This window comes from Netta rufina (genome assembly GCF_964035555.1).
Source record: "Netta rufina genome assembly, chromosome: 17".
Taxonomy (NCBI): domain Eukaryota; kingdom Metazoa; phylum Chordata; class Aves; order Anseriformes; family Anatidae; genus Netta; species Netta rufina.
In genome coordinates this window covers 14,808,365-14,822,433 of record NC_140141.1, presented here as the reverse complement: position 1 = coordinate 14,822,433, position 14,069 = coordinate 14,808,365, and the positions used below count along the sequence as shown (strand labels likewise).

Sequence of the window (14,069 nt, the reverse complement as noted above, 5' to 3'; positions counted from 1 at the left end):
ATTTAAAAAAATATTATAAAACATGATTTTATTTTGCTTTGGCCATACATACATATGCATGCTTTCTGTTTATATCAATCTCTTGAGGAAATATCTTGAAACAAAACAACAGAAAACAGAAATGACAAGACAAACTGAAGCAGCTACAGTGAGATGCAAATCTTTTAAGACATGACAGGATGAAGCTTTCCTTTTTGCATAACTCCTGAGACTAAACTGGGGCAAATGAGGACCTAAGAATAAGATATGCCAGATAATCCACACACAACACAAGAAATTCAGTTCCCAGTTACAATCTGATGCCAAGAGGCAGACAGGAACACAATTTGCCTTCAGCTCTAACAAAAACCCAGAAAGAGAATGGCAAAACAAGTCTTGTTTTTTAGTCGGTTTCAGAATATTTAATTATCCATTTAGGACAATTAAAACAATCTGGTACTTTAACTCAGTCAGGTTCTTATCTCCTCTGAACAATGAATCATCTCGAAATAATGTGTCATCTTCCAGCCATGCCTACACATCAGCTGCTACAACTGTGCAGGAAAACAGAAAGAGGAGTCTGAAAAACCCTATCAGAGTATCCTGCGTAGCCGCCTTACAGAGAAGCCTGTGCCACACAAATGTTATTTTTTTTCCTTTAGGCAAAGCTAAATAATGACGACACATCAAGGATTTATTTAGCAATGATTATATGTGCAGCAAAGCCCCCATACATACTACTTACACACTAGCATGTGGCTTCTTTTTGGAAAAATCACAGGCCAAGCCAAGATCTGATATCCTTACATGCCCATGTTCATCCAACAAGATATTTGCAGGCTAGAAATGCATAAACACAGAAAGGTTACTACTTGATATTTTTCAGACATCAATACATGTTGGTTATTGCTTCTAAAAAAAACAAACAAAAAAAAAAACACAGATCTTACAAAGTGAACACCACAGACACTTTCTACATAAAATCCACATTCTAACAGAGCACTACCAGCAGCTTCATAGGGATATTACAAAATACTGAAGAGTAACAGAAGAGAAAAAAAATTAGACAAGGCTTGAAACAGAAGGCACTTGAAAGAATAAAACCAATTTGACTTCAAGTCTACACTGCTTTTGGTTCTTGACAGAAAGGTCTGTGTGCAGCTCTCACATCCTTTATTGGCAATCCACATTCTGCTCTTTCTGTGCAAACTTTTTCCAGGCTTTCCTTGCCAACTGTCCCACGTGCACCTGTCCCAGAAGTCTTCAACTCCCCATTTGCCAGTAAAATGCTCCCCAGCCACTGTCCCCCTAATCTCCCATCACACACACTCCTTTTTCTGGGGTTTTACAAATTGATATGCCTCTAAATTAATAGCATCATTAAGATGGTAAGTGAGATCAATAAGAGGGCATGGCATTTATTTTGGCACGAAGAAGCATCTCCCAGGCCAGTTACACCAAATGAGAGCATGGATTAAAACTTTGTTGAGGAATTATTAGAAAATTTAGCTAAAGGTATGCAAATAATTAATATCCTTCCCAAGAACAGATTTCAGGTAAGATACTTCACTTCTCAGCAGTCTGGGCTGTTTGCTGCTATATCCAACTACAACCTGCGTGGATGCAGTCCCTGTGTTAACCATTACCTTTAGGTCTCTGTATACAACAAAGCGATTGTGCATATGTTCTAAACCCAGGATGATTTCAGTAGCATAAAACCTCATTTCTTTTTCAGAAAATACTCCGTGCTGGGAGAGGTGGTAGTGCAAATCTCCTCCTAAAATTAAAAGAATTGAGATGCAATTAGAATAACTGTAAAACCTTGTTTCACTAGCAGACAGCATGATACGGAGGGAGCACCTCAGCATTTGTAGGTTCTAATACCCCATGGAACAAAGAGACCAGACCTACACATGGTGACAAAATACCCAAGAAATTTAGTAAATAAACTGGATTAATCTGAAGCTCCATTTTAGAAGTGCATTTGCTTCATCCATATTTGCTGTCAGTGACTAATCTAGCAACTGAGTCTTAAGGCAAGGGATTTCCACTGCAAGTAAAATGCAGTCACATATACAGGTTTCTGGAGAACTGAATAAATTAGCATAAACAAACATTCATGCTGGGATGTTTTCACACTTTCCTCATCAAAGAACAGGCACAATGCAACGTCACTCTGTGAGCTAATCCACACCATCAACACATCAAACAGACAATATTCCTGGAAAACTGTTTCCAATCAAGCTACTGATTTAAAACAATCAACTGGAATTTGACCCACTCTTTTGGTTTTAGTGAGAATCTTCACTGCAGAACACCAAAGCCAGTCTATTACTTGCAGGATCGGAGCTCTATTTCTTAGTTAAATTTCCATCCTTGCAACACGGTAGGTGTGGAGGTGCTCCATCTTTAGGTGTTCACCACAGGCCCACAGCCACAGTTCGAGCGCAAGTCCCACAGCAACTCCTCTCTCTCTCAACACTGCCAATTACTCTCCCTGGGTCTTCTCATAACAGTTATGCTAAAGCTTTTAGATATCTTTTTCCTTTGAGATGAATGCTTCTCCCATCTATCTTCTTTGCAGAGCTCCTTACAACAGTCCTTTTATTTTTATTCCGAAAGTGGCGTCCCTGATCTCCTCATACATTTCTCCACATGACCACCATTTCCTCAAGCTTCCAACCTTCTAGTTTCTCTGGTATCTTCATTTAAATCTGTTAATGCTATAAAGTAACAGATTTTTCAGTCTACTCTATACATGCCCTGGTTTAGATCAATTTATGCCTCCAGCTTGCAGGCTGATGCTGTGCACCTCAGTTTATTTTCCCCTCATTCTCCTCATGACCTCAGCGAGCCCTCCTGCCAATATTTCTGTAATGCTGTCATCACCTTCATTAGCCTTGCTTACCGTTCATCAGGTCCAGAATGAAACAGAGTTTGTCAGGGGTGTGGAAGGCATAGGTCATACACACTATAAAAGGACAGTCCTAGAAGAAAAGGAGCAAAGAGTTTTTATCAGATAATAGGCAAATTACTACTTACAGAAGCTAAAAGTAAACGTGATATTTTAGCTATGGTTTTTGCATATATTCATAATAATAGAGCCATTTGTTTACTAATTTGGGTACTGTGATGTTTCACTTACAGTTCAGAGATCTTAAGATTTTGCTATCTCATTTCAATAAGAAAGTAAAAAGGCTATGAGGAGGTAAAGACTTACAAACTGCAGGTAGCATCATCATCTTCCAAAGATTTCCAACTACAGAAGCTAGGGGTATTCTGGAAGCATTTACCACAGTTTGTGCTAGACACTCATTAAATATACATTAAAGCTAGCAAGCTTCAGACCGTGAAGTGTAAAGGACACGAACTATTTCCCGTGATGGCATGGAGAACGCTCAACCATTGGAATGCTGATGGAGAATCTGAGTCGCATCACGCACAAAATCCCCAAGGAAAGAGAACTTTGTCCTTGCCTATACATGAAACGCAGCGATGCTGGTAACACCCTGTCCACTCTGCTGAACCTCCCTGAGAGCTGCACAGACGTGACCGTCAGCCTCCTGCCTCCCTCTGCTGCCCTTCAGCTCTCCAGCAGAGTTTGCAGCAGATGATTAAAAGGAACGTAAACACACGAGGAAGGAAATCACAGCTCTGCTTCGTATGTAATGCAAGGGAAGCAAGAACAGCAAGGCTTGCACTGTGCACAGAAAGAAAGCGAGTACAGGGGGGTGCAGATTTAAGAACATCCCTGAAAATCAGCCAGGCACAGGGAGGGATGGCATGGATTACAGTTCCACTTCTTGATGCTTTTTAGTCCAAGTTCACACAGATGTTTAACACAAGCAGCCTTAAAAAAATATAGCTGGATAAACATCTCTACTGCAAATCATCTGCTCAGCAAGCTGTGCAGCTATAATGAAGGCACACTGCAAGAAACCACTGCAGGAAGCTGACAGACCCTCCTCTCTTCATTAGGTCCATATTTGATTCAAGTGGCTAATTAATAGCGATGGCTATTACCTTGTTGATCCCTTCTCTGAAGCCCTAAGAAACCAGGGCTGGTCCAATATTCTCTAACAAAAACTTCAAGGAAGCTGTGCTGTCCAGGCAAACTGTACCATAAAACTGATATTTGAAGGTCTGACCCCAAACCACAGAAGTTGACAGGAAGACGAGCTTAACTGCTGACGAGCCAGAATGCCACGCAGGAAGCACGAATTTGACCTAACATAACTTAGACAATGTGTTAATTATTGCAGTACTGATAGTGAAAGCTCTGGGAGTCTCGAACAGGAACTCGCTTCCTTCCAGCTGAGCAGCAGCACAGCGCGGTGGCCTTGGGCTGCTGATAACGGAGCCGGGCAGCAGGATCCTCACCAGCCCCAGGACGGTTCACCTCGGTTCATCCTTTCGCAAGATAACATCCAGTATACTTAAATAGAAAGCTTTACACGCTTGTCTTTAATCCCCAGGATTCCCAGATCTTGTGGGCTGACCCCGCGGTAACGTTCAAACCAAACTTCGTATCGCTGTGATTTATTGTTGGCTGTGCAAATCCTCATCCCAAGTACAACGCTGCTGAGCATGAGTGTGCGTTTAAGAAGCCCTCCAGAAAAGTGTATGTAAAATGCCCGAACTGCTAAATGGTCCTAGAAACAAGCAGACTACAGGCAAGACAACATGGCATCTAATAAAAGATATTACTTCTCGTTGTAAACATCGTATTGCTCATATCTGTGGACTAGCAGTGTTATGACTTAAGTTTGGAGCAAAAGCTTTAGCAGAATTATTGTTAGCTTTCTGAATTAACTGGATAATTCAGACACATCCCCAAGCAGGCCTCCTAAAACCCTCAGAGCAATCGAATCATCCAAAAGGATTTAGTACTATAATCTAAACAACATAAAACAAAAATAAATAAATATATAACTAAAAGCATGTTCCCGTCCCTGAAGACAATATGCCTAGATTTTTATGGAATCCATTTTTTTAAAAAAAGAAATCTGCAAGCATAAATGTGAAGCATAACTCATTTTTCTGTAAGCTTTCCTAATTTAATCACTACTCTCCCACTGTTTAACAGAGAAAAAATTGCAGTACTGCCATATTTTTCTGACAGAAAAGCCACCGCAAAAGAGTATATCCCAGCATAAAAAATAAAAAACTGTATTTTTAAAAAATGAAACCTAAAGCAGTAAAGGATGTTTCCCAATAAAATGATATTTCAAAGCAGCACTCAAGCTTCCATTGTGAAAAAATATAAATGACAGTTTGACAACGTTGTGTGGATTAAAAATAGTGTGGAAACGGTTCTTTACATCTAAACAATTCTGGATTAAGTCCAAAAACCACAAATGAGAAATTTCTGGTAATAAATCACAGGGAAGGGGAAAAAAAATAAATTAAGAGTGTGTATCTTAGACTGTAGGTATGTAATCTCTGACAGACCTTAGCGTACTACTTCAGTAGGTCCCCTTTGGTTCTGACTCTGCAGCCCGGTCAGCAGCAGCGGCTCCGTGCCGTGCCGGCTGCTCTCTCTCAGAGATGTGCAGTCGGTGCCTCTGGTGTGGGGAGAAGACCTGCCTCTCTGACAGGCTGCCCTTCAAGTGGCTAACAGGATTTTGGGGTAGATTCCACCCTTTGAGCATAATTCAGAGTCCTATAAATCTCAGTACATACAGAAACAAGGTACCTCCCCTCACAGGGGGAAAAAGAAGACTCTCAATCTCAGCTGTTTTATTACTCAGCCTGTCCACTTTTGCCGTAAACACCTTATCTTTACCATCCCTTTAACACCATCTTGAATCCAGCCTTCTTTCTGTCAAATGATCCCCAACAGAGCTGAAAAAGCTTCACTGCCCCAAAGCAGCGCAGCCCTGCGAGGCTGCTGGTGGTGCCCTGGGCTGCCCACACGAAAACCTTGTGCCCTCTGGTCAAGGATTTCCTGAACAACCCCCTGCTTCCACAAACAGCTCCTCTGGCAGGTGGTTTCCTACAGCAGCAGTGGTCTCAACAACTTCAATGTTCCTGTTTTTGAATGTTACGTAAATACTGGGTATTTCAGAAAATATTTTTTCCTTAAAACAGGAAGTAAAATATTTTCCTTATTACGCTGTCTTCTAAGAATTTCAACGTGCTTTTCACACCTCCAGACTGCAAGTCAATATGGGAGAGGAAGACAGGGCCAGTGTCTTGCAGAATAGGAACGAGAAGCCTGGGCAGTTCATCCACGTTACACCACGGGTCGGTGACAAAGGAAATACAGCCACGGAGAATCCAAGCAAGGCAGAGCCCCCGTTTTGTGCTGCTAGACGGCTCCTGTGCCCCACAGAGGCGTCCGTCATGATTCTGGCCACACAGTTTGAACCATCTCCGTGAGCAGCCACTGTCACAACACGGCCACGATGGACTCGGCTTTGGGAGCTCCCTGTTCAAGAAGTAGTTGTGAATGCCAAAATCTTAGGTGGGTTAACAAAAATGATTACACAGACGTATGTGTCATCTGCACAGCTGCTATTATGTATTTTGCAAAGACATCTGGATTCCCAGTTACGTGACTAATTGTGCTAAAATGAACTTCCCCGTTCCCTGGCTGCTCTGGGCAGCTCTAGCTCCTGCCACTGGGGAAGGCGGGCGCCACGCGAACCTGACGGCCTGTGCCTGGGAGCAGAATGAATCATCTTCTTCCACCGTTTTCATAGCTGTTTAATTCTGCAAATCCAAAATGCTACGGCATTTCTTGCAAGGGCAGGTGTATCTAATCTGAATTGATGGCATTCTGTATAAAATCTCTTTGCAAGCTCTCTTTCTGAGAATGTAAAAGAAGTCACTAACGAGCTGATGATGCTTACCCGAACAACAAGCTGCTCGTCTTGCTTTTCTGTTGCTAAATGCCTTGCAAACGAGCTCCACCATTATCAGCTTTGCAAACCTTCTTTGTGAATCGTTAGAGATGGAAATTTATATTCGGTACTGGAGCAGAGTCACAAACTGAAGTAAGATGATTATTATTAATTTGCCTGGATTTCTTTTCTCCACCACAGAATTCCTTCCACCCCACTGGCTCTCAGGGCTGCCAACACCTCTGTACAAGCTGCAATTTATCCTCGGTGACAAAAGTTAACTGGACTAAGAAGTCAGACTGATAAACCCAGCACAGCTCTTACGAGATTGTTCCAATGCTTAATTGCAGAGATAAAAGAACAAAGAAACACTCTCCAGTCCTTCTTCTGTCTCCATTCCCAAACAAAACCTAAATGCCATTCTATGTGGAAGGAAATGCCGTTTAATGTCAGCGCATGCCTGGCCTTTTCCAGAGCAAGGCCGAGGCAGGGGAGGAGGCTCTGATGTGGGGCATGCGATGAACCACCTCGTCCTTCCTTCAGAGCTCTGCAGTCAGGACAAAGCTAACCTCACCACGACACCTTGATGTGTACCTTCCCTAATTTCTGGTTTAGGATGTGCTGTACCGGAGTGCTTCTAACAGTAGAGGAAAATTATCTGACGGGTGGCAAGAAAAGTTCAGAAGCTAACCTTCCAGGGACAAGAATGCCATGAGCCCTGTCAGTCTGCACCACAAAGGACCTCAGGTGGGTACCGCAGGCTGAGAAGCACCAAGTGGTGTCAGATGCGCAGTGCTTTTACTTGACAATAAAAAGGCACTGTTTAGTGACTAGAATTCCATATTGATACACAAACCCAGAAAAACAAGTCTCCATTTTTCAACGCTGGGTCTGCAGAAGACCAGGGCCACCAGGCCAGCGCTCCCTCTGCAGCCACAGGCCCAGGCTCCTGCTGGGGAAGGCACCCACAGGCCCCACGGGGCCGACGGGTTCCCTCAGCTTCACAGGACCCCAAATATGCCGAGCATGCATAGAGGTGGACGTAAAGGACAACATCAAACTAAGCACACCACAAGTGAGATTTCTAAAAGAAGGAATCAACATTTACTAATCCTTTGGATAATGCAGAACCCAAATCAGGATTTATATAATCTCCACAAGATACAGATCGTGTCGCTGTGAGTAAAGCAGAATGTTTTCTCTGCTGTCTCGTAAAGCAAAGCAGTAATCCCCCTGCACTGCAGACACTATTCCAACTGCACACTTGTTGTCCAGCAAGTCTAGGACAAAATCACATGCAATTCCTTCTTGTGCCTCAACTGGGCTGGGAAGGGGATGTGTTTGCATTTAGCTGCAAACGCGGAATTCGTACACCACGATAGTTATAAGGAAAATTAACCTTTTTACCAACTTCACATGTAACCATGGTGATACGAGTTGGTTGCAAATTTTGTTTAATGAGACCAGTGTACTCAGAAGGCTATGGCACTTCAAAGCCCGCTCCAAAGCTGTCTGAGCACTCTGCTGAACTCCTCTTCTGCGGGCAGCGAGGCGCAGTCTGCTGAAGCTACAGCCAGTGGGGTTGCTTTTTATGCACGCTAGTAACACTTCCAATTTTAAATAGACTTGTATGCTAGATGGGCACACTTACTTTTTACATCTTGATAGCTACTTGGCTGAAGTAGATAAAAACAGAATGGGCAAACTGGGTAAGATAACATCGGAGACACAGGAAAAGGAGGAAGAACTTTAACTGAAGCTTTTTAGTGAAATAGCATCTCATGTTCTCCAAAAGCGTTATCTAACTATAGCAGAAAAGGAAATTTTATTTACAGACAGAATAATGTTTTGGAAAAGTTCCAAATATAAAGACTTGCAAAAGGAATGTTAATAGATTCAGAAAACTAAGTGATGGAGAAATGGGAACCTCCTCAAGCCTTCTTCACCTGAGATGCTCATTTCTACGAGCATCCAACAGAAGCTTGCTCTTTCATCCTTACTTCAGACACACTGCTACAATCATTGGGACGGTTTCCAGGGGGAGGTTAACTTTTGCATGTCACAAAGCTGAATTGATCAAATATGTTTCATACATAACAGTTTTAATATCATATGCAAAAAAAATAAGAATAATGAGTACTTACTCCTGTACTGACAAGAGACAGCATTATTCTTTCATTTAAGGCTAATGTTTCTCCTTGCTTCATCTTGATTCTCTTCTTATCTAAACATTTCATTGCATACCTGAAAATATTAACCATTCAGAAAAAGCACCAAAAAATAAATTCCTCCTATACTCAGTATTATTCACTAGAAATTATGCAATGCTTATTTTAAGTATCCTGCAAGCAGGCTCTTTAAACACTTCAACATGGTACTAAAAACACATCATTACATGGCTAAACAAAAAAAAGCTCCAAAATCTCACAGAATTAAAACATTTTCAACAGAAGCCTCCTCGGAGACAAATGTGCTCTGACAAATAGTTCTGTGTCCAAACAACCACAGTGATAAAGGAATTACATATGAAATACCCATTTTTCAATACCTACAAGCAAGGATTTGCAGCAGGAATTAAGTAACAGAGACCCTATCACGGTTCTATTTAATTCTTACAATTTAAACTCTACCAGGAAAGTAGTATCTTGAGTACACACTGAGTTTTTTTAATAGGTTTATGTTTTTTAAGTTTGTTTTCTACTCCCAAGAATGTTAAATATAAGAAAGCAAGCTTTTGAATCTTCTACAATCTATAACCAAAAAAAAAATACAATTTTGCTAAAAAACGAATGTTACCCTAACAACTGTCAAACAAGTAGGATGCAATACAGTCTGTGGGTATTTTTTCAAAACATCAGGTGAACCTACTATCCGCCAACAGCAGAGAAGGACAGGTATGTTCCTCCACGGAAGAGTTCTAGACAGGGACAGCCAGGATTTTTAGGGCAGGGCCATTCATTTTAAAATAAGCTCAGGAGAATACCACATTGCAGCACTGCATCAGTGCTACCGACTGCCTACGCTGCGACAGCTCTGCTCAGAACCAGGGCCTCGTATCACCTTCGCTCTGCACTTCGCCACCAGCGCTCCCAAAAAAGCCACATCAGTACTTGCCATGCATGTGTTGTGAGTGGGGAAGAGTGAGAGTGAGTGTACTGGAATCTGGAGTTTCTAAAACAGGGAATTTATTCACAGCACGTGCTCTTGCTGAGAAGTCAGTAGACGAGGACTATAAATAACATTTCACACGCTACCCTTTACTTAGCTTTGACGTCACTGCTCCAAGTGAATGACTGGGGCCGTTTCAGGCTGATTGAAATCAAGTATCTCATTCTTTATCAAGTTACACGCTCACAAAGCGCTGCTGTCCCTCTCCCTCTGGACTGCTGTCTGAATTGTATCTCTGGCCCCTATCTACATGTCCTTGAAGGAGGTGATGTGAAAGAAGCCTCAGGTGTATCTTTGTGGGTTAGTGAAACACCGATGGCATTTACCTTGGAGGGGTGGCTTCCCAAGCTCCTTGCAGGCAGTAAGTGCAGCAGAGGCAGCCATCTAGAGTGGACGGGATCTGGATTAGGGATGGGTAAACAGGTTTGGATTAAGAAAGAACTAAACCAAACCTCTACCCAGAAACCTAATCTAAGGTTTCACTTCAGATTTGAAAAAGGTCGGCTTTCCCACATTTCACTTTCCTTTACTCTATTTATGCCTAAGAAAAACTGTCCTTTGCTTCCCCTGCTAGTCCCAAGGTTTATCCACCTCCTGCCATAGCAAAACTTGGCATGAAAATGGCTGGGAACCTGAGAACTACCTCTTCAGGGTGGATGCCTACTCAGTGTGGCTCAAGCTGAATAAGATGTTTATTTTTGTACACAGACAAATTAATGAATTATACATGGACCAAAATAAAAAGTACCAAAGCAAGAATAGAGACTGTATTGTTAGTACTAGAATTAAGATAAATACTTGAGAGATCACTGCAAAAATATGATAGCAACATTAAGATGTCCTCCACTGGTTAATAGCTCAAAACTGTATTATTACCAAGGATGCTAAGCACACACAATTGCCAGTGAAGCCAGCTGTAACTGCAGAGATTTGGTGCTTCAAACGTACCATGCTTATGTGGAATAGTAAAGGTGTAAGGATGGTCCCTGGACTAAAATTGTTAGGAGAAGAGCAAGATGAAAGAAAAAACAAAACAAAACAAACAAACAAACATCAAGAACATTTTGTTAAATCAATGCCCAGATGTTCAGAATAGGACAATAATGTCTAGAAATTGAAATCTGTTGATAAGGAAAAGTGTGTGAATGGTAAGACCAGAAAAAGAAAAAAATTAAACACAGAGTTCCCACCAAGATCTCTATTAAACAAAATCCAACACTGGAACTATGTTCTTCCAAATGTAATCAAGCATCACTGCTATTGTCAGTGAAACAAGTGCTCATCAGGGCATAAACTTATGCACTTACTGAAGTACCATATTCAGTCTCTGCCCAGACAAGACCCTACAGACTGACCAACACAGAGGTCATATTCCTATGTCATCTCCTAACACTATGTTAGCACCAACGAGGTGATGGGATTTGCTACAAGAACAGCAGCCTTCAGCAGAAGGGAGATAACACCTCACAGTCACCACGGTTTCCACAAAAATATCATTCAGCACCGTTAGGCTCTGGTCCAGGAAATCATTTAAGCACATACTTAATTTTAAACACATGTGCAGTCTCCATTAATTTTGACAAGACCATTTAAATGAAGGACATGCTTAAGAACTCCACCAGACTGAAGCCCTGCTGCATGACACATAACGGGATCAAATATCAAACAAAGCTTAAAGATGATCCAGAAATCTGAACCTCTTGGGATAAAACTTAATTAGGAGGAAACATACAGTAATTTGACACTGCTTTGCAGTAATTTTGTAAGCAATGACTGGAAGGATTTCCTTACATAGTTCAGAGTTTACAGCTATCTTTAAAATAAAATGTGTATGTACTCACATTTTTCCAGTGTCTGCTTTTCTGCAACCATACACTTCACCAAATCCCCCTCTTCCAATTATTCTATGTACACTAAAATCATTCATGGTCAGCTGTAAGCAAAAAAAGAAATAAACAGACCAATTTTTCAGTAAGAGGCTTAACTACAGACATTTATATTACATTTATTGTTTAGGGAAAAGAAGCTCTATTGTTTTTATTTCAACATACTTGCAAGCAATACTGTGTGGAGTACAACAAACAGCAAGGCAAACGAGACTGCTCTTGCTTAAGACTGACAATCTTATAGTGAAGCCTGCAGAAGAGGAGGGCTATTCTTATGCAGTTGTACAAGAGCAGTGCATAGGGACAAAAGCAGAGGCTGAGGTAAGGCATGCTGGGGACAATGCTGGAGCTGTGGGAAACAGGAGACAGGTGGCGTGCTGCTGTGAAGAAGCAATTCAAGCAGTTCAGCTTCTTCCAGCTATTATAAAAATCATACAGCTATTAACCAAGAGAGGCAGAAGGGTTGTCCAGAAAGGAACTGTGAGGACTGCACATCTAAGAATAGAACAGCGGATCAGTAACATTCACTGTACTTCTTGATAAGGCCTTTTAAGCAGCCGTATTCAAAACTGATCATTTTCTTTCTTATATCTGCCTTTGACAAGACAAATATATGTGTAAGTACTTACATGAATATTTAGCTCCACATTTTTCCATTGACAGAATCTAGTAAACTTGTCACTGTAGAAAAAAAAAGGTTTAAAAGTTAGAAAAAGTCAGTACTCTGATATTGAAAATAAAATTTGCAATTACATATGTTGTTATCTTTACCAAATGACAGCCTTCCTTTTTAAGGACTGCAATCTTACCCCACCAAAAAAAGGCAGCACAGATTTAATACTTCACATCCTTATAAGAGAAAGCTATCAGATAAGATCATTGCTGTAAGTGCTCAGTATGTTCTTAATCTCTCCATCAGTATGTTTATTTGTTTTTTAAAAATTAAAAACTAACTTTGGAACTTACAATCAAATTACATAAAGAGACAGGTAATTATAGGAATTGGACATAACAAACATTTAAATTATATAAAGACAAAGATAATTATAAGAAAACAGAGGCAGCTCTGTTTATGTTAATGAACCTTCGCATACTTTGAGAAATGTTTTAAACCCATATTTATCTTAAAATGGGGGGAAAAAATCCCACAAGGTGTCACCAAAATAGTTTCCTGTTTCTACATAAATAATTAAGTCTTTATTTTGAAAGTAATAAATAATAGTTCCATGGAGACATTTTTACAGTTACTTCCATCTGACTGCAGACGACCACCACATCATTTTACACCGTGTATTTGGCTGCAGTTGGATGAGAGCTGCACTACAGACCCTGCACACACACTCAGCTCCACCAGCATTAGAGGGCTGACCAAGGTCTATGCCTCTTTTCCTTACTAGACTTTTCCTGCCTAATTGCAAGGTGCTCCAGCACCAAACAGAAACACTGGGTCTTTCGGTCACACGCAGGAGATGGCTACCCCTGAGATCGTCCCATAACAACACAGTTCTGTGCTTTTAGACCTTTAAGTTCAAACTGCAATCCATTATTACTGCTACACGGAGCAACAGAATTATCTACAAATAAAATTTTGCCTCTGATACATCCTGACATTAATCTTGATATACAACAAAGCCAGTCATTTGCAAAGCCTACTGATAATACACTAAGCAACCATTACATGAAGGTTACTAAACATTTTTAGCTTTATTTTACAGCAATACTTAAGGGACCTGACTGCCTGCTACAGTAGGTAGAAAGTTCACATAATAGGTCACGTTCATACCTTTCCATGAATTTTTGAAATATTTTTCCTCGGAGGCTATCACAAATTTCTTCTATATATGGCTAAAAAAGGATTAAGAAACACATTTAATATTAAGTAGACGATAAGCTGATTATGCAACCCTACCCAACACACACAATTCACATGCCAAGTTTTGGGAACCTCTGAAGTTCACAAGCCAATGTCTAGCTTGGAAATCTGCAGTGACTTTAACTCTATGTGCTATTAAGATTTCTTCCACGCTGTACATCAGCACTGTGTAACTGCAGCATTTACTGTGTTTGCCTTGAATAAGGCTAAGTGAAGCATTTAGCCTTCATTTAGCTTTCTGAGTCTGAGCAGGTGCTCTGAAGTCAAACACAAAATATTTTCATGAGCCAGAAAACCTTAAACATCTCCCTTGTGGGG

General features: G+C 40.9%; 1 protein-coding gene across 2 annotated transcripts in view; it reads right to left on the bottom strand.

Annotated features, from left to right (window-relative positions):
* Positions 1-14,069, bottom strand: part of GRK3 (G protein-coupled receptor kinase 3) — a 67,076-nt gene that overhangs the window by 17,058 nt on the left and 35,949 nt on the right. For both annotated transcript variants that reach the window (XM_084297309.1, XM_084297310.1), the window contains 7 exons: positions 13,662-13,723; positions 12,508-12,559; positions 11,834-11,925; positions 8,969-9,068; positions 2,888-2,966; positions 1,626-1,756; positions 725-819 (listed from right to left, as the gene is read on the bottom strand). In XM_084297309.1, coding sequence (XP_084153435.1) covers positions 725-819; positions 1,626-1,756; positions 2,888-2,966; positions 8,969-9,068; positions 11,834-11,925; positions 12,508-12,559; positions 13,662-13,723 — 611 coding nt within the window. The remainder of the gene's footprint in view (positions 1-724; positions 820-1,625; positions 1,757-2,887; positions 2,967-8,968; positions 9,069-11,833; positions 11,926-12,507; positions 12,560-13,661; positions 13,724-14,069) is intronic.